The sequence below is a fragment of the Lasioglossum baleicum genome, chromosome 7 (assembly GCF_051020765.1).
Source record: "Lasioglossum baleicum chromosome 7, iyLasBale1, whole genome shotgun sequence".
Taxonomy (NCBI): domain Eukaryota; kingdom Metazoa; phylum Arthropoda; class Insecta; order Hymenoptera; family Halictidae; genus Lasioglossum; species Lasioglossum baleicum.
This window is the reverse complement of record NC_134935.1, coordinates 609,256-628,904: the sequence shown is the minus strand read 5'-3', so window position 1 is coordinate 628,904 and position 19,649 is coordinate 609,256. Positions and strand designations below refer to the sequence as shown.

Genomic DNA, 19,649 nt, shown 5'->3' with positions numbered 1-19,649 from the left:
GTCTAACTGTCTCTGTACCTGTCTCAATTGATTCTTAAGACTAGCTATCTCTTCCCGCAATTCCTGAATGATAACCGTCATTTGTTCTCTGTCGTGATTAGCGCTAGACCCCGGGGTATGTTCGATAGTGATCGGCGATTGTACGGTTACTATATCTGCAGAGTCGGACACGTTATTAGTATTACCCGAGGTCCCGGGAGGTGGTGTTCGCATAATACGCGAGCTCGACATTATTGTATTACTTTCTGTGTTTTTCGACCTTAAAGTTCCCCCTAACTTTCGGTTCCGCACCTTACTCATGCTTCGCTATCGAACATTCAGTTCGTCCAAACTAAACCGCCCCACGTTGGGCGCCAATTATGTAACCGTATATTTCCTCTGTAATTGTATATTCGATTACTTATCTATTATTAAATCGAGCTAGCCAGATGGGCTGAAGAGATATGCAAATTGAAGTATTGAATTGAGAATGTGTGGAGTCGAGCCTCCATGCAATGGATAGCGGATTAGTTTGGATGGAAGGTTAAACATTCGTAAGCGAAATCTGGTAAAAGGAGGGTATATTGAACTATGTCTCAATACAACGATTAATTATGATTTCGTAACAATGTTAAATGTAATACGGTAGCCACGCCTTACGCTATCAGTCTTACAGAGTGCGACTGCACTTACGATCTGCACGAAATTACTTCTACTGGACAATGATCTAACCCCGTCGGCGGATAATCGCCGAGAATCCACGTCTGGTCGCTACGCAGTAAAAGTTATTCAATTATACAGAGCATGACCCTCGGAATGTGTCGATATGACTAGAGTGGCGGTCAACAGTGTAACACGTAAGGTAAAGTAGCGAATATAGCTCACACAGCGTGTAAGTTAATTATATAACGAAAATCCCGGAGGATGCGTTTCACTACCCGTGCGGTCTGCTGATGACTCAGATGATACGCACGAATGGGAAATGATCCTATTAACGACAGAATCGTGATTGCTAAGCACGAGCATTTATCCAGTCCGGCCGAGTATGGATAGACATGGTCAACGAGTACCAGCGATCACGCTTCTTTATAACTAAGATGTTTAAACACCAACGAGACTTGGACTCGTTTACTACTCGTACGATCTGCTGACTGCTCAGATGATACGCACTTATAGAAACGATCACGATACCTCGGAAATTCCGGAACACTTACAAGTTGCCCTTCAGCACAGTCGTGACCTCGGAGCAACTCTCAGTGTCAGTAGAGTTCCCTTGGCAGTGACGATCCAAAGATTATACCGAAAACCGAATAATTCGAGAACCTGCCTCTCAAAGACGATCGACACAATAATGAAACCCAGTAGTGCAGAGGTCTGATCTACATGGAATTTCAGATGCTTGATCTGGTGATATGACACGTTCCCGAATCTAGCCGCGAACCACACACTGTTGAAGCCACTAAATATATCGGAGTGTCCGCACGACGACTCTCGTGAAGCTAATAGTTGAGACTCGCAGTCCAATACGATGAGAAAAGAAACTTCAATAAATTCTTAAATTCCCGCTTGCTTGTAGCAAATTACACATTTCGGAGCTACGTTATTTTACATCAATAATCTGACGCAAATGACTACTACGCTGTTACGTTCAAATTACGCGTGCTGTGATACGTTAGACTGTGCCACGAAGCGGTTTGCAATCGCGACTCCTCGGTTTGAGGCGCGTACGTAACGAGGTTGGCTAGACGGTTTGTCTAGTACAACAGGACGGTTTGGCCTCCCGAATACGCACCGGTTATCGTCGAACGGACACTTCGCGAACGCGTGCTCACTAGATCGCTTCCAGACGTAGAGTGAGTTCTCCATGGCCCTCATCGATCTCCTTCGATGATTATCGAGAGGGGATCGATGCGCACGCAACTATGATTAGTGGGGCGATCTTGCGATCCTTTTCTACGACGAGGATCGCATATGACGTCATAGATCGTCGTGGTAAATACAATTCCTATCTTCTACGTTCGCGATGTGTCGATATGTGACCGACACGGTTACAACTTGTTGCTTCGGGTTTTAATGAAAAGTTTAATCAAAAACATTTTTTAATTGTCTGCAGTCTACATTTATTTACAACTTAAAGGACTGATGCAGTTCGCGCTGTCGACTTTCGCTGTCCACTTTCCGTAATTAAAAAAAAGGAAGCACAATTTAAGTTATGATTGCGAAGTGCAGAATAGTTTCGAGGTACTCGAAAATTCCGCTACAGCTGACCCCCCCTGCGTTCCCATATTCGAAAAGAAACAAACATAATTAAAATCATAATTCTAATTACAATATTATAGGACACAATATTAACATTAACGTATACTTATCTCTATTCATCGATGAGATTAATTCTTGAGCAAAATATAAATGCCTTATATCATATAAAAAACGATAAAAACGCTACGGAGAAAAGTTATAGAGAATAGCTATAGGTACATTTATGGTTGTTTAACGAAATAGCGTACCCGCCAAAATAAGAAACAAAGACTAAACGGCCTACATACAAGTTCGTAAACGCGTGCAAAGTTGATTGCTTGAAATTTTGCGTACGCGACGAACTTGCATACAAATTGCTTGTTGTTATTATAGAGATAAATGTCTATCACCGATAGACATGATGCGACTAGACTAGAATTTAATAGGTTGATGCCTATTTTATTCCTTCTTTTCGTCTTGATATCGGGAATCAATGACAATATCCTTTCGGCCTCGGCATTTGAATGTGGTAAACATCTGACAATTTTACACAGTCGACGCAAGTTCGTGAAACGAAGAACTTGTTCCGCGTTTTCTTGTTTGCAGATGTCTATCCACATATTGTCGAATGATAAATTCGACCATTAGTGTTTTTGGAATTCGGATGTTTTTAAAAAGATTTTTAAAACCGATGCTTTTACAGAGCATTTTGATTTAATTCGTCAGGTAAATTTCTACGGCACATTAATATTGAGACTAATATTGCCTCAAACCCAGAACCAGGAATGACAACGGGCAGAAGGTAATGCAGGCAAACGGAACATTTGCGTTGCACGTGGCACCGCTCGCAAAAACTCTCCAGAGAACTTTGTCCATTCTCGTTGGCCACGCATATTACGCGTCGCGCACACGGGCACATTCATTCTTTGTGTTCGTGTTGCATGTATACCTCTCGGAAATTCGTCGGCAACGCGTGACGTTCGCCGGAATTTTCCTGCGGGACCCATTATATGCGCATTTCCCTTTTTCGTCGGTCGAGTGCAATTGGATCGGGGATGGTCACATCTGGAAACAATTTCGAAAAACTGCTCCGAAAGGACCGTGACCAAACAGAGAAAACGATCACGTAGCAATGTTACCGTCTCTTTGTTGGAATGCCTGTGTTTCTGACTTTTACTTCCCTGCACGTATTGCGAGTGTGCGAAAGTATTGTTTACACCGACAGAAAAAATTCAATGAAAATCGTGACTGAGATTGTTGGATTATTTTTATACATTGGAAGTACTAAAATCCAAGAAAACGTGCATATATTAGCCGAAAATTTTAACATTTTTCAGTCGATTTCAGTACAAGAAATATGTAGTCTAATCGATGAAAGAAGTTGTTTCTGTATTTCTTTTTTTTATATATTCATGTATGAAAGTGGACATTTACGAAAACATCTGCAGCGTAATGATTCCTAAAGAAATTATATGGACGTATATTAAGATCATATTAGTTATTGTAAGAAATCTAACATATTTTTATACATACACAATTGTGAAAGTGAACATTTTCGATCGTATTGGTCTAACATTTTTATTTTACATTTGTTACAGGTAAGGAAGCAAGAAACTTACAAGATTATGAAGAAAATAGGTGTCCTTCTTTTGCAGAAGCTGTAACATGTCCAAATCGATGTCATGAGTCAAAAAGTTTGCAAAGTCGCAGACATTTATCTCATTAAATTAATACACCAAACACGATATAATTTGAGCTGTATTTAATTGTTTAATTCTGGCCTGGGCAACTAGTGCTCCTGATGGCACGCAAACATTTATCAGTATAAACGAAGTGCAAATGAACATTTAGCTGTATTGTTGCTGCGAATTTCGCTACGAAAGCAATGATTAAATTGATCCGGATCGCTGGCAATGCAGAAGGGCCGTCAGATCGCATCTTCTGTAAATTGATTCGGGTGCAGAAACTAGTCTCGTGAACTCGAGCCATCCGTCGCGACGTTTCAGCGACCAGATGCCGTTAATGATCGGCACTTTCAGTACACGCGTGAGAGTGCAAGTTTCATCTTCCCTCTTTCTCTCTGCTCTTCTCGGCCGCTCGAAATCCCTCGAGACGTGGCCGAACATTTTTCTCCGCGATTAAATCCATCGAATTTGTATGGTAATTATGATGTACGCCGGCCGCAATTAAGGACTGGAATTAACTGGCCCCTCGGAGCCAGCCCAGAGGGCACCGAAAACGTCCCGGCTTGACGTTTAATTGATAGTTCGGCGAGAAGTCTTAATGACTGCGTCCAAACGACGCGACGGGACCGCTGCCTGTTTCTGTAAAACTCAAACGCGATTTCCGCAATTATGCGCGCTTTCTCCTCTCGTGTCATCGTTCGTCTTATCCGTGTAGCAAAATAAAGAGTTACAAGTGCCCTTGAAACAAATTAAATTACCGGTGTGACGTGCCATGATGGTGATAGACATTTATCTCTATAATAACAACAAGCAATTTGTATGCAAGTTCGTCGCGTACGCAAAATTTCAAGCAATCAACTTTGCACGCGTTTACGAACTTGTATGTAGTAGGGCTGTAACTTTTCCGAAGCTTCGAAGGATTCGAAGGAACGAAGGGAACTTCGAAGTTTCGAAGTTTCGAAGTTTCGAAGTTTCGAAGCTTCGAAGTTTCGAAGTTCCGAAGCTTCGAAGTTCCGAAGCTTCGAAGTTCCGAAGCTTCGAAGTCTTCCAAGTGCTAGAAATTTCAAAGTCTTCGAAACGTATGAAGTTGTAACTTGTCACGATTTTTGATAAATAAAAATATTAACTTTCAGTCACCGGTGACTGACACTGAACTTTCCGTTTTGATTTTTCGTAATTAAATTAAATTTAAAAGAGTGCATTTTATTAATAAATTTCGGGATCATATCACGAATGTACTTAAAAAATAATACTTTGCAAACAAAATTTTAATGAGTTTTATTAAATTCGGTGAAATTGGATATCGCGGACTAAATGAAAAGAAAGGGAAGACAGGCTTGGCGCTTGACAAAACTCACGTATTCAGTAGGACTGTAACTTTCCTTCGACCTTCGAAGGATGGTAGTATGTAGGCCGTTTAGTCTTTATTACTTATTTTTGCGGGTACGCTATTTCGTTAAACAACCACAAATGTATAGCTATTCTCTAATGACAGCTATCGATGAATAAAGATAAGTATATGCTAATGTTAATATTGTGTCCTATAATATTGCAATTAGAATTATGATTTTAATTATGTTTGTTTCTTTTCGAATATAGGAACGCAGGGGACCAGCTGTAGCGGAATTTTCGAATACCTCGGAACCACGACCAAAAACATAAAGGATAATTTAGAAAAAACAAATAAGTTTGTGGTTACTATTAATATTTTATTCCGCACTTCGCAATCATAACTTTAATTGTGCTTCCTTTTTTTTAATTACAGAAAGTAGACAGCGAAAGTCGACAGCGCGAACTGCATCAGTCCTTTAAGTTGAAAATAAATGTAGACCGCAGACAATTAAAAAATGTTTTTGATTAAACTTTTCATTAAAACCCGAAGCAACAAGTATTTACTGAAAGAAACGATTAGCAGCGGGATTCGATTCGGGCCCGAAGATTCCCCGCCGTATATGTAGTTGTTTTGTTGACAACCACCCAATCTCTAAAAAATTATGAAAAAATTAAGAACAATTGCTTCAATAATAAGTAAGTACTGAAACTAAGTTTGTTAGGTTTTCAATTTGTTTGGGATTGGCTGCGCGTACCGCGAGATCGTGACGCACGATCCACCACGCAGCCCAGTGATTGGCTGCTCCGCTCGCCGTCGCGAGATCGATGATCGATCAGCAGCGCGCCGCGCGATAGGCTGTCGCCGTCGGATCGATTATCGACCTGCCTGGTGAAATTCCATTGGTCGAGATTTTCGATTAGCAGGTCATCGTTCCGACGGAGAGAGAAATCCGCTCTTCTGATCGATCGTCGAATCAATCGCTGATTAGCTTCTGTACGAAAGTCGCGCGTCGTCAGACCAGTCGTTTTCGGTTAACAGCATTCGTTTATAACTACGTTCTCAGCACAGCTGCTGTGAACAATCACGTTCTTTCGGAACTACTTTATTCGATTCTTTATTGCTTCAGTCAATCATACAATTGTGCTGAACGTTGTACATAATTTGTATAAAGTTTTGTTGAGACTACCGCCAGACGGAATAAAGTGTGCTCGTCCAAATTCGGTGAAGTTTATTGTCCCGTCTGATCTCAAACATTTGGTCCTTCGAGCCGGATTCAGTGCTGCAGTTCACTGAAAATTTACAAGTGATTTTTAACCGCTGTGCGTTTGAAATCGTGAATACAAACAATGGCTGACTTTGTCAGTAATCAGCAACTCATCGGCCAACGGATTTCCCGACTCGTTTCAAACATCAAAAAACGGGGAAAGGCCAACATTTCGCTGGGATTACTGCAATCTGGCCTTACTACCCTCCAAGAGCTATGGTCCGATTATCGAAGGGGAGATTCCGCCATCAGAGCCGCCGCTGAAAAGGATCCTAAATTAAAGGAAAGTGCATACATCCAGGACGACGAGTACGAAGAAGTGCAACTGGTCCACATGGAACAGACTGGAGTGCTGAGAGACATGATTTCAGACCTCAGGGCATCCGCGACCGTTAAAGAATCTCCGAATTCAAACTCAACGGTCGGCGAGACGGGCACTCAGAGGTCGCGCGCCGTGTTGCCAAAAATGCCTCTCCCATCTTTCGACGGACAATACAAGGACTGGCCGTCCTTTCGCGACTTGTTTACATCACTGATGATCAAGGACCCTACTCTTTCGCCTGTAGAACGTGTAACGATCTCACTAGGCGCGAGACACGCTGCCCCTGAAGGTAGGCTAACCAGCGAAAACCGCGGCGCGAGTTCGCGACGCGAGACCGCGACACGCCAATTCACGCGGCGGCCGCGAGGTGGCCACCGCGGATTCGCGGTTTCTCGCGAGTCAAGATGAACCGGGAGCGGTATAAATACAGCCCGCCGATACCAGTAAAGTTCGTTCTGAGCCGAAGCATGATCAGCCGTGGCAATACCACTCCTGACCAAGCGACTAGCGAGGAACACGCCTCTACCCATCCACGATCCGCTAGCCCAAGGCCCGAGGTTCGAGAGAAACCGGGACACCCTTCCGCGACATACGAAAGTGTTCGCACTGTCCAGCTGCGAGAGCCGCAGGACATCCTTGCTCGGAACGCGAAAGCATCCGGGACTCTATCGGCTCGAGAGTTGAAAGACCTCGGGAATCCACAACGCTCAGTTGCGAAAGCGGCAAGCAAGCTACCTTCCCGCTCACCTCTACTCCTTCGCACCCCGACAGCGGTTACAGAGAAAACGTACGATGTACTGCGAGCGATAGGTAGCCGATAAGCCACGATTGCGAATGTTCACGTTAGTCCATAAGTCGCGTCGAATGTAGATGTCCGCGTTAACTAATAAGTCGCGTATCGCCGATCTTCATCCGTCGAATGTAGATGTCCGCGTTGACTAATAAGTCGCGTATCGCCGATCTTCATCCGTCGAATGTAGATGTCCGCGTTAGCTAATAAGCCGCGTATCGCCGATCTTCATCCGCCGAATGTAAATGTCCGCGTTAGCTAATAAGCCGCGTATCGCCGATCTTCGCCCGTAGACAGTAAATATACCGCGTTAGCAGTAAGTCGCGTTAGGAAGACATGCCCGTCGTCCGACATCAAGTTGCGTACGCCGCCGTCTCGCGTTGATACCCCCGTGTCTGCCGTCATTGGCGTCCACCGCGATCCGCGTTCACGCAGTCCACCGTCCGCCGAAATTCGCGTTCGCCGTAACCGGTCCGTCGCCGTACCCCGTACCGCCACCACTGTAACCCTCCGTGAACACCCCGTGTATCAACGTCCGACCGACACGACGCATCCGCGCATATTGTAACCTACTTAAGTTATCGGCCTTAGCCACTAATAAATATATCTTTCTGTTTCAACCACCAGAAGCATTCATTCGCGGCTCGAAGAACCCTGTGCGATCGGCTGAGTCGGCCTTCTCCCAACCAGCGAACGTTACAAATGGCGCCCGAACAGGTTCTTTAAACAGGGAGAACCACGAATGAGTACGAGCTGGATATACCACCTCCGAAAAACAGAGCTAACGGAAGTAGCCCGCCAGCGAGGAATAAACACAGAAGGCAACTTGGACGAACTACGAGCACGAGTAGCAGCCCACATCCGTGAGACAATGGAACCTAAGAACGATCCACCGGTGGCCGGTGTCTCAGCTAACCCCAGCCAGAACCAACCCATCATGGAACGGGTCCGCCGCTGGGGCACTCATTACGACGGAGGAAAAGGAGCGGAAGATTTCCTCGATCGGCTCAAGGACCTCCGCAGAGGCTTCAAAGTCGAACCAGAGGAGATACTCCCGTGCCTAGCCGAAGTATTCCGAGGAGAAGCACTCAAATGGTACTGGAACCAGTACGAGAAATGGGGAACCTGGGAGGACTTCCTCAAAGCCTTCCACAAAAACTTCTTACCCCGGAACCGACTGATTGACCTGGAGGACAACATACGGGACCGAGTACAGAAACCAGGGGAGAAAACGCGAACGTACGCAGGAGACCTCGAGACCATGATGCGTCGGCATGGAGGGTACACTAGCGAAATGCAGCTGGAGAGAACATACCGAAATCTCCTACCTGAACTCAGAAAATTCATACGCCGAGCAGACATAGAATCGACAGACGAACTTCTCGAGCGAACAGACGAACTAGAAGATACAATCGCAGAAGAAAAACGACAACGGAAGGTAATTCCGGTCCCCAACGACGCAGCAGAAATAACGAACACATACGACCGGGCAACATGTTGCTGGAGGTGCGGACAAAGGGGGCACCAGCGACTAGAGTGTCGCAGACCGACAAAACTCTTCTGCTCATACTGCGGCACACCCGGGATCACTACAACCAGATGCACCTGTAATTCGGTGACGGGAAACGGGAACCGAGTCGGAGGCAGGGGCACCATCCGACCGAACTACAGAACGCCTCAACCGAACTAGGCCGAGATACGCGAATATTCATACCAGTAACCGCATATGGCCGTTGCTTCCGGGCGCTACTAGATACGGGGGCAACACGGTCGTATCTACGCCAAGACGTCGCCGAATGGTGCCAACGACAGGGAGCAAAAGCAGTACCAGCTGAAACAACGGTACGAATCGCCGACGGAACCATGGTCAAAATGAACAAAGAGATGGAAGTAGTCATAGACCTCTGCGGAGACGCACTGGAAATCACATGCCCAGTACTACCATCCCTGGCCCAGCCCATGCTCATAGGAGTAGACGCACTCAGCGCACTGGGGACGCAAATTACCGTCGGGACACAGAACTGGTCCTTCCAACAGGAGCTAGATACACTAGACACAGAGGGACTGGCAAAGTGCACACCAGAACAGGACCGCCAGCTAAGGGAGTTATTGGCAAAAGAATTACCAAAATTCGCCGAAATCAAAGGTACAACTCACCTAACCGCACACCGTATCCGCCTAAAAACAGACGAACCGATAAAGCAGCGGTACACACCACGTAACCCGGCAACACAGAAAATAATCAACGAAGAAGTTGACCGCATGCTGCAAGAAGGAATCATAGAGCCATCCACAAGTCCGTGGAGCTCCCCTGTCGTAATAGTACGGAAGGCAAACGGAAAACCCCGATTCTGTATCGACTTCCGACGAGTCAACAACGTAACCGAGAAGGACGCTTACCCATTGCCCCAGGTACAAGCAACGTTAGAGAAGCTACGAGGGGCTCGGTACATCTCCACCATCGACTTGGCAAATGGGTATTGGCAAGTGCCACTAGACAGGAATAGCCGACAGATTACGGCATTCACCGTGCCGGGAAGAGGGCTATTCCACTTCAAGGTTATGCCATTCGGCTTGCACTCCGCACCGGCAACGTTCCAACGACTCCTAGATACAATTATTGGGCCACAACTGGAACCAAAAGCGTTTGCGTACCTCGACGACATCATTGTTCTCGGCCGCACGTTCGAGGAACATTTAAAGAATCTACGCGAGGTACTACAACGACTACAACAAGCAAAACTACGCATCAACCCGGAGAAATGCCACTTCGGCCGGACCGAACTAAGATACCTGGGCCATGTGGTAACAAGCGAGGGCGTACGCACAGATCCAGAAAAAGTACAAGCCATACGCAGCATACCGGCACCGGGATGCGTGAAAGAACTCCGCCGGTTCCTAGGTATGGTATCGTGGTATCGTCGGTATATACCACACTTCGCCAACACCGCGGAACCATTACATCAGCTACTGCAAAAACGCAGAGGCTGGAAATGGGGAGAAACAGAGAACAACGCGTTCGAGGCCCTCCGGACTCAATTAGCACAGGCGCCAGTACTAACCTGCCCGGACTTCGACAAACCGTTTGTCCTACAGACCGACGCCAGCGGACAGGGACTCGGAGTAGTCCTCACACAGGAAATAAACGGGGAGGAGAAAGTGATCGCATATGCCAGCCGTACACTAAACAAAGCAGAAAGGAACTACACGGTCACAGAACAAGAGTGTCTGGCAGTAGTGTGGGGAATTCGGAAAATGCGACCATACCTGGAGGGATACCACTTCACAGTGATAACCGATCACCAGGCCCTCCAGTGGCTACGACGGATCGAGAATCCGTCAGGAAGACTCGCCCGCTGGGGACTAGAACTCCAGCAATACGACTTCACGATACAATACCGCCGGGGCGAACAAAATTTCGTAGCCGACGCACTCTCGAGACAACCGGACGATTTGGGCCTCGTAGAACAGGCACAAGATACCTGGTACCACCAAATAAAGAAGGGAGTGGAAGAAAACCCGGAACGCTACCCAGAGTACCGTCAACACCAGGGACAAATCTACCGCCGGATACCAGACGACACCGGGCTACGACCGGAGTGGGAATGGAAAAGGTGCATCCCCACCGAGGAACGAACAGCGATCCTACAACAAATGCACGATGACCCAACCGCCGGGCACCTGGGCACGGCCAAGACAATCGCACGATTAACCCAGCGATTTCACTGGCCACGGATGCGCCAGGAGGCAGCCAAGTATGTGCGACGTTGCAACAGTTGTCTCCAATATAAAGCCATACAACAAGCACCAGCAGGAGAAATGTTCACCACGCCGGCCATAGGACCATGGGATACCGTCACCGCGGACCTCGTAGGACCATTACCTCGGACAAGTCAAGGATACACAACCCTAATAGTAATCCAAGACAAGTTCAGCAAGTGGGCCGAGGTTCGACCCTTGCGACAAGCAACGGCACCCGCCGTCACCCGGGCCTTCGAAGAACTCGTAATACTAAGACATGGGTGCCCTCGCATGGCAATTACAGACAATGGACGCCAGTTCGAAAGCCGCGAGTTTAGAGCGCTACTCCAACATTACGGAGTCGAACACCGGAAAACCCCACCGTACACACCACAGTGTAACCCGGTGGAGCGAACAAATCGCGTCCTAAAAACCATCATCGCACAGTTCGCCACGGACAATCACCGGACATGGGACCGAACCGTCGCCGCAGCAACATTTGCATACAATACAGCAAAACACGGAGCCACGGGTTTAACACCCGCGTACCTGACATACGGCCGGGAACTAGCCAACCACGGCACGGACCGTCCAGTAACCGAACACCCGGTAGAAGAAGCGGCCAAACAGGACTACGAACAACGGGAACAAGCGATCAACCGGCTCCCAACCGCATACCAATTGGCCCGCAACGCACAAGCACAGGCAACCGAAACACAGCGCCGACATTACAACCTGCGTCGCAGGAAATGGCAACCGAAAATCGGCGACAAAGTAATGCGAAGGGAACACCATCTATCGGTTGCCGCAGAAGGCTTCTGCGCCAAACTAGCCCCAAAATTTTCAGGGCCGTTCGAAGTTCGCGCGATTGTAGGGCCAACAGTAGTAACAATTCAATCCAGTAGAGGGCGACAACACCAGGTCCACGTACAGGACTTGAAGCCATGCGAGGAAGGAGAGTATATAAGCGACGACGAGCTCGGCAAAGCGAGCAGTAAGCCCAAACATGTCAAAGCGTACACATCACGAGGCAACAAGAAAGGAAGCAATTCCGATGAAACCGGAGAAGGCCGACCGCCCGATGGAGGCAAAAATCCGGGAGAGGATCCGGGACGGCTCAGCACCCTGGCCAGGCAAGGTACGCGGACCGCCGACCAAAGTCCGACCACCCCCACGGGGAGAACAACAAGTGATGGAAATAGTAGCAGGGGGAACCACAGGAGGGATAACCCCACGCAGTCACACAACGACCAGCGACCAACAGAAGAAAGAGGACACGGGAAAAGCGAAGCCCACCGACCCTCCACAACCGACGTTCAACCTGGACGACGGACTACGGGAACTGGACGAGTTAATCGCCAGCTACGAGGGCCGACCAGAACTCCTACCGGCATTACCGCCATCACCGACGACGCCGACAGGGCCAGATGCCGAGATGGCACCACTAGCGCCGCCATCACCGCCACCGCCGCCAATCCCGACAGGCCCGTCGGTACGGAAGGGCACCGCAACACCAGCAGAGCGGAACAAACTGCAGCAGAGCGCCACGAGGACGCTAGAAACGGCGAAACCAAAAAAGGCGCCGCCGAAAGCAAAAGCCGTACCCAAGGCCAGACTAGGGATCGCCACGAAGAAGAGGAGCCCAGGCGAACACCAACCACCTACGCAGAGGCAGTCAGGGGCAGGACCGTCGGCCCCACCAGCGCCAGACAACACACCGCCCCCACTCACCCAGACAACACCGAGACCAGCTCCCACCCCGCCCCCGCCCGCCCAGGTAGCAGCAGTTCCAACCCCCACCCCGCCACCACCCACCCCACAGCAACAACAGCGACGACCCCTCCCACAACACGTCGTTCCAGCGGAGGCCCCGGACGCATATCTGGTGAGAATTGACAGCCTACAGCGGAGGCATTCGTACCGTCTCCCAGTCACAGGAGGCTGGATCCTCATCAGGATGAACGCCGAAGGCGTACAGTACATACGGTACAGGCGTCGCGAAGGCCCAGGGGGCAACTAGTTGTAAGCTAAACTAAGTTTCTTTTTTACTTGTACTATATAAAACAGTGATAGTTGTCTCCAGTTCCTACATAGCAGTAAGTTAAGTTAAGTTGTTTGTAAGAACAAATAAATATATTTTTCACACCAGGAAGACTAGCGACAAAGTTAATGCGGTAACCAGAGCAGGAGAAAGTCTCGCGCCCCGAAGTAGAAGGGGGATGTAACGATCTCACTAGGCGCGAGACACGCTGCCCCTGAAGGTAGGCTAACCAGCGAAAACCGCGGCGCGAGTTCGCGACGCGAGACCGCGACACGCCAATTCACGCGGCGGCCGCGAGGTGGCCACCGCGGATTCGCGGTTTCTCGCGAGTCAAGATGAACCGGGAGCGGTATAAATACAGCCCGCCGATACCAGTAAAGTTCGTTCTGAGCCGAAGCATGATCAGCCGTGGCAATACCACTCCTGACCAAGCGACTAGCGAGGAACACGCCTCTACCCATCCACGATCCGCTAGCCCAAGGCCCGAGGTTCGAGAGAAACCGGGACACCCTTCCGCGACATACGAAAGTGTTCGCACTGTCCAGCTGCGAGAGCCGCAGGACATCCTTGCTCGGAACGCGAAAGCATCCGGGACTCTATCGGCTCGAGAGTTGAAAGACCTCGGGAATCCACAACGCTCAGTTGCGAAAGCGGCAAGCAAGCTACCTTCCCGCTCACCTCTACTCCTTCGCACCCCGACAGCGGTTACAGAGAAAACGTACGATGTACTGCGAGCGATAGGTAGCCGATAAGCCACGATTGCGAATGTTCACGTTAGTCCATAAGTCGCGTCGAATGTAGATGTCCGCGTTAACTAATAAGTCGCGTATCGCCGATCTTCATCCGTCGAATGTAGATGTCCGCGTTGACTAATAAGTCGCGTATCGCCGATCTTCATCCGTCGAATGTAGATGTCCGCGTTAGCTAATAAGCCGCGTATCGCCGATCTTCATCCGCCGAATGTAAATGTCCGCGTTAGCTAATAAGCCGCGTATCGCCGATCTTCGCCCGTAGACAGTAAATATACCGCGTTAGCAGTAAGTCGCGTTAGGAAGACATGCCCGTCGTCCGACATCAAGTTGCGTACGCCGCCGTCTCGCGTTGATACCCCCGTGTCTGCCGTCATTGGCGTCCACCGCGATCCGCGTTCACGCAGTCCACCGTCCGCCGAAATTCGCGTTCGCCGTAACCGGTCCGTCGCCGTACCCCGTACCGCCACCACTGTAACCCTCCGTGAACACCCCGTGTATCAACGTCCGACCGACACGACGCATCCGCGCATATTGTAACCTACTTAAGTTATCGGCCTTAGCCACTAATAAATATATCTTTCTGTTTCAACCACCAGAAGCATTCATTCGCGGCTCGAAGAACCCTGTGCGATCGGCTGAGTCGGCCTTCTCCCAACCAGCGAACGTTACAAACGTCTGCACTATCTTAAAACCTGCATGAAGGGTAGCGCCGCAGCCTTACTTAAAAATGTCAAGACGACTGCCGAAAACTTCCAGGTCGCGTGGGAGAAACTTGAAAACCGCTATGAGAACCGTCGAAAGCTGGTCCAAGCCCAGATCAGACTCCTTTCGAAGCTATCTCCAGTTCGCAAGGAATCCGCCGTCGAATTGCAGCGACTTTTCGACGAAACGTTTGATGCCGTCGATGCCCTCATAAACCTTGACAGACCTGTGAACAACGCCGAAGACTGGATCGTTGAATTAACCACACAAAGGTTGGATCAACAGTCACGACGTGAGTGGGAGGATTTAGTCAAGCGATCAAAGGACATTCCCACTATGGAGCAGTTGAGGGAGTTCATGCTCGGGCGCATACAAACCTGCGAAGAACTGGAAGCTCCGCCGGAAAGAGAGTCAGCAACGATCAAGAAGACTGCAACCAAGAGCTTCAAGGTCCATCAAGTTTCCAAGGCTAGCCCCTCGGGAAGATCCTGCAGCCTTTGCCAGGATCAACACTTCATTCAACACTGCAAGCAATTCCGTGATAAGTCGCCTTCTGAACGAAAGGACGCTGTTCGTGCATTAAACATCTGCTTCAACTGCCTTGGAAACCACCAAGTTAATGATTGCAAGTCCCCGAAGCGATGTCAGCGATGTGAAGGCAAGCATCACACGCTGATACACGAAGCAGTTCAATCTCGACAGGAGAATAATGCAGCTGGGGCCTGCGTGCAGCAGGTATCTACTCACGTGAGTAACGCTTCGGTGATTCTCGGTACCGCTCGTGTTTTAGTTCTAGGCCCACTTGGACAAAGCAGCCTCGCTCGCGTACTCATCGATCCCGGCAGTGAGGTTTCCTTAGTCTCAGAGGCTCTTGCTCAACGACTCGGCCTTCAAAGAAGTCAGGCTAGGATTCCTCTTCGTGGCGTTGGAAAATGCAGAGCGCAGTTCACTCGGGGGAAGACTGTACTCGCAATTGCTCCTCATCACGAGCAAAAGAGAATCTTCGAGGTTCCTGCCTACATTCTTCCCGAACTCTCCAAGTACCAACCTCGAAATCTACCCTCTCCCAGCTCCTGGCCCCACGTTAAGGGGTTGAAACTCGCCGATCCTGTCTATCACCATACCGATCCGGTAGACATCCTCCTAGGAGCCGAGTCCTACGACCTCATTCTCTTGGAAGGCGTCAAGAAAGGGCCGCCACACACTCCAGTCGCTCAGGAGACCCACTTCGGCTGGATTCTGACCGGAGGATCTGGACCGTCGAACTCTAACTGTTCGTCTGATCGCACTGAGGCTCCAGTACTTCACAGCAGGGTAGACCAGGAACTTATGGCTTCCTTATCGAGGTTCTGGGAGCAGGAAGAAGTCGAGGCCATGATTCCTGGCACGGAAGACGACATCCGAGCTGAGGAACACTTCTCCAAAACTTACGCCCGTCTACCTGATGGTCGCTTCATGGTGCGTCTGCCGTTCAAAGACACTCCAGAGTTGGGAAACTCACGACACACCGCCGTGAAAACTCTTGATGGTCTAAGCTCCAGGTTCCGACGCTCTAAAGAGTTCAGGCTCGCCTATCAAGACTTCCTGACCACCTACGAGGCACTAGGGCACATGTCGTCGACTCCACCTTCTTCCGGTTGTAACTCCTATTACCTTCCTCATCACGGAGTGCTGCGTGAGAGCAGCAAGACTACCAAACTTCGAGTAGTCTTCAACGGCTCAATGCCTTCTTCTAATGGGAAGTCACTCAACGATTTCCTTCTTCGGGGTCCTAATCTACTGCCTAATCTTGCTGACGTACTTCTGAGATGGCGGCGACACCGATTCGTGTTCTCAGCCGATATCGAGAAAATGTATCGGCAGATTCTCGTTCATCCTGAAGACCGAAGGTGGCAGCGGATCGTGTGGAGATCTGGAAAGAGGGAAAACATACTAGATTACGAGCTTAACACTGTAACCTACGGACTTGCCTGTACACCTTACCTGGCAATCCGATGTCTTCACCAACTCGCCCAACTGGAAGAGCTACGGTATCCACGAGGCTCCCACACCGTACTGAGGGACATATACATGGACGATGTCCTCACCGGAGCTGACTCCCTTCCAGAGGCTCGTCTGAAACAACTTGAGGTCCGAGAGCTCCTCATGGCGGGCGGATTCCCACTCAGGAAGTGGGCCTCCAACTCTCGGGAACTTCTGGAAGGACTCTCCATCGACGAGCGGAAGGGAATCGTCGAATGGGACTCTCTCACATTACACAGCGTCCTAGGTATCCAATGGCTCCCTTCCTCTGACTGTTTTCAGATCTCCGCTGCCACTTCGATCCGGAACACTGGCTACACTAAGCGAGCGGTGCTCAGCGGGACGGCACAACTCTTCGATCCCCTTGGCTGGTTGGCTCCCGTCACTATAGTCGCAAAGGTTCTCATGCAGTCTCTGTGGCTCCTCAAGATTGACTGGGACGCACCTCTACCAGGAAGGGAGGAACTCATCTGGCAGAAGTTCCAACAGCAGCTGCCCACGCTGCAAACTATTCGAGTCCCACGCTGGCTGGGTATCAGTGGCTCCAAGCAAACTATCGAGATCCACGGATTTGCTGATGCTTCCGAGCGAGCATATGCGGCTGTGGTTTACTCTCGAGTCCTCGATGAGAGGGGAGTTGCCACCGTTTCACTCATCGTCGCCAAATCCAGGGTAGCTCCGTTGAAGAGAGTCTGACTACCGAGACTGGAGCTCTGTGCAGCGTTCCTGTTGGCCAAACTCACCGACCACATCACCAAGGTGCTCGACTTGCGGGATATCGGACTACATCTTTGGTCCGACTCCTCGGTGACTCTCAGCTGGATTCAGGGGCATCCATCTCGTTGGCCGACGTACGTGGCCAACCGAGTCGCCGAAATCCAGAGGATGGTGCCTCTAGCCAAGTGGCATCATGTACGAAGTGCCGAGAACCCTGCAGACTGTGCATCCAGGGGCCTGTATCCAACCGAGATGGTAAACTTCGAGCTTTGGTGGCGAGGACCCGAGTGGCTTTCTTCATCCGGACACTTCCCGGAGACCGTGAGCAGCGAAGCTCACCCCGAAGTCACTGAACCACTCGTTCATCACGTGGCTCGCCGACCAGAGGGATCTGCATGCTCCTTGATCGAGCGGTTTTCTAACCTGACTCGCCTACTACGAGTTCTGGCTTGGTGTCGTCGTTGGAAACCTGGACAACGAAAAACTGAATCAATTCTCACTGCCTCCGAGATACAAGCTTGTAAACTCACTCTATTGCAGCTGGAGCAAGCTGCACACTTCATGGAGGACATCAGGGCCCTCCGGAAAAACCAATCGGTGCCATCCAAGAGCCGGCTAGCAAAGCTCAGTCCTTTCCTAGATCCTGAAGGAGTACTGCGCGTTGGCGGCCGCCTCCAGGTCACCAACCTCACCTACGACAGGAAGCATCCCGCTATACTTCCAGACGACTCTGCCTTGGCAAGGCTGTGGGTAGACGCTGCGCACAAGCGGTGCCTCCACGGGGGAACTCAACTGACTCTCGCTACTCTGCGTCAAGAGTGTTGGGTCCTCAAGGGTCGTCATATGGTCAAGTCCTGTATCAGACATTGCACCACTTGTATACGTTGGAAGGGTCAAACTGCACAACCAAAAATGGGAAATCTTCCATTACCACGACTAACTCCTTGTCGTCCTTTTTACAGATCTGGAATTGACTATGCTGGGCCAATACTGCTCAGATCCAGTAGTAGCCGTGGTCAGCGCACCTCGAAGGGATACATCGCCGTATTCATTTGCCTCGTCACTAAGGCCGTACATCTGGAGGCTGCATCGGATGGGTCCACCGATACCTTCTTGGCCGCTCTACGACGCTTCATGGCACGGCGTGGTCGCTGCTCCGAACTTTACAGCGATTGTGGACGGAACTTTGTAGGCGCTAACCACGAACTGCGTGCCCTTCTACGCGAATCGGAGAAACAGGGAGGAGGCCCATTCGCCGCAGCTTCCAGAGAAGGAATTACCTGGAGATTCAATCCTCCTTCCGCTCCTCACTTCGGCGGACTCTGGGAGGCAGCTGTTAAGTCCGTTAAGTATCACCTCCGCAGAATCATTGGCGAGCAGAGATTGACCTTCGAGGAGCTGACCACGCTTCTGACGGGTATCGAAGCTTGTCTCAATTCCAGACCTTTATTGCCTATGTCAGACGACCCTGAGGATCCAGTTGCTCTAACGCCTGGTCACTTCTTGATCGGGGAACCTCTCATCGCAATCCCGGAGCCCAGCCTCGAGGACCTTCCAGCATCACGCTTGTCTCGTTGGCAATTATTGCAACAAATGCAACAACATTTCTGGAAGCGCTGGTCACGGGAGTACTTAAATTCACTGCAAACTCGAGGCAAATGGCAAAGGGACAAGGCACTAATCAAGGCCGGAATCCTCTGCCTTATAAAAAGTGAACTTCTTCCTCCCACTCAATGGCCTCTCGCTCGCGTAGTAAACGTGCACCCGGGACCAGATTCTTCTATTCGAGTCGCAACCGTTCGTACTGCCAAGTCGCAATTTCTTAGACCTGTACACAAACTAATTCCATTACTAGCGCCGAACGATGCTGAGACAGATGCTGGAAGGGAACCCGAGGCAGGCGTATCACGCGATTCTTCCAATTCTCATCTGTGAAATTTCGAGCGCGTATCAATTTTAGGTTAAGCACTGTACAATTCGCGTCACCAATTAACTAGCAACATCATTTACTTAGGGTAGTTTCACTCACCTCATTATTCACTTCATTTTAATTGTATCCATCT

At 49.6% G+C, this 19,649-nt stretch overlaps 2 protein-coding genes across 2 annotated transcripts; both read left to right on the top strand.

Moving 5' to 3' along the window:
• Positions 1–14,841: 14,841 nt before the first annotated feature.
• LOC143210485 (uncharacterized) lies at positions 14,842–17,565 on the top strand. Its single transcript, XM_076427376.1, has one exon. The coding sequence runs from the start codon at positions 14,842–14,844 to the stop codon at positions 17,563–17,565; it is 2,724 nt and encodes a 907-aa protein (XP_076283491.1).
• A 189-nt stretch (positions 17,566–17,754) lies between these two features.
• On the top strand, positions 17,755–19,521 carry LOC143210484 (uncharacterized). The gene has a single exon (XM_076427375.1). It carries the CDS (start codon positions 17,755–17,757, stop codon positions 19,519–19,521), a length of 1,767 nt encoding a protein of 588 aa, XP_076283490.1.
• The last annotated feature ends 128 nt before the right edge of the window (positions 19,522–19,649 follow it).

Bases quoted from the DNA above. Each gene is read 5' to 3' on its own strand.
- LOC143210485 (XM_076427376.1), top strand. From the start codon at position 14,842: ATGAAGGGTAGCGCCGCAGCCTTACTTAAAAATGTCAAGACGACTGCC.
- LOC143210484 (XM_076427375.1), top strand. From the start codon at position 17,755: ATGGTGCCTCTAGCCAAGTGGCATCATGTACGAAGTGCCGAGAACCCT.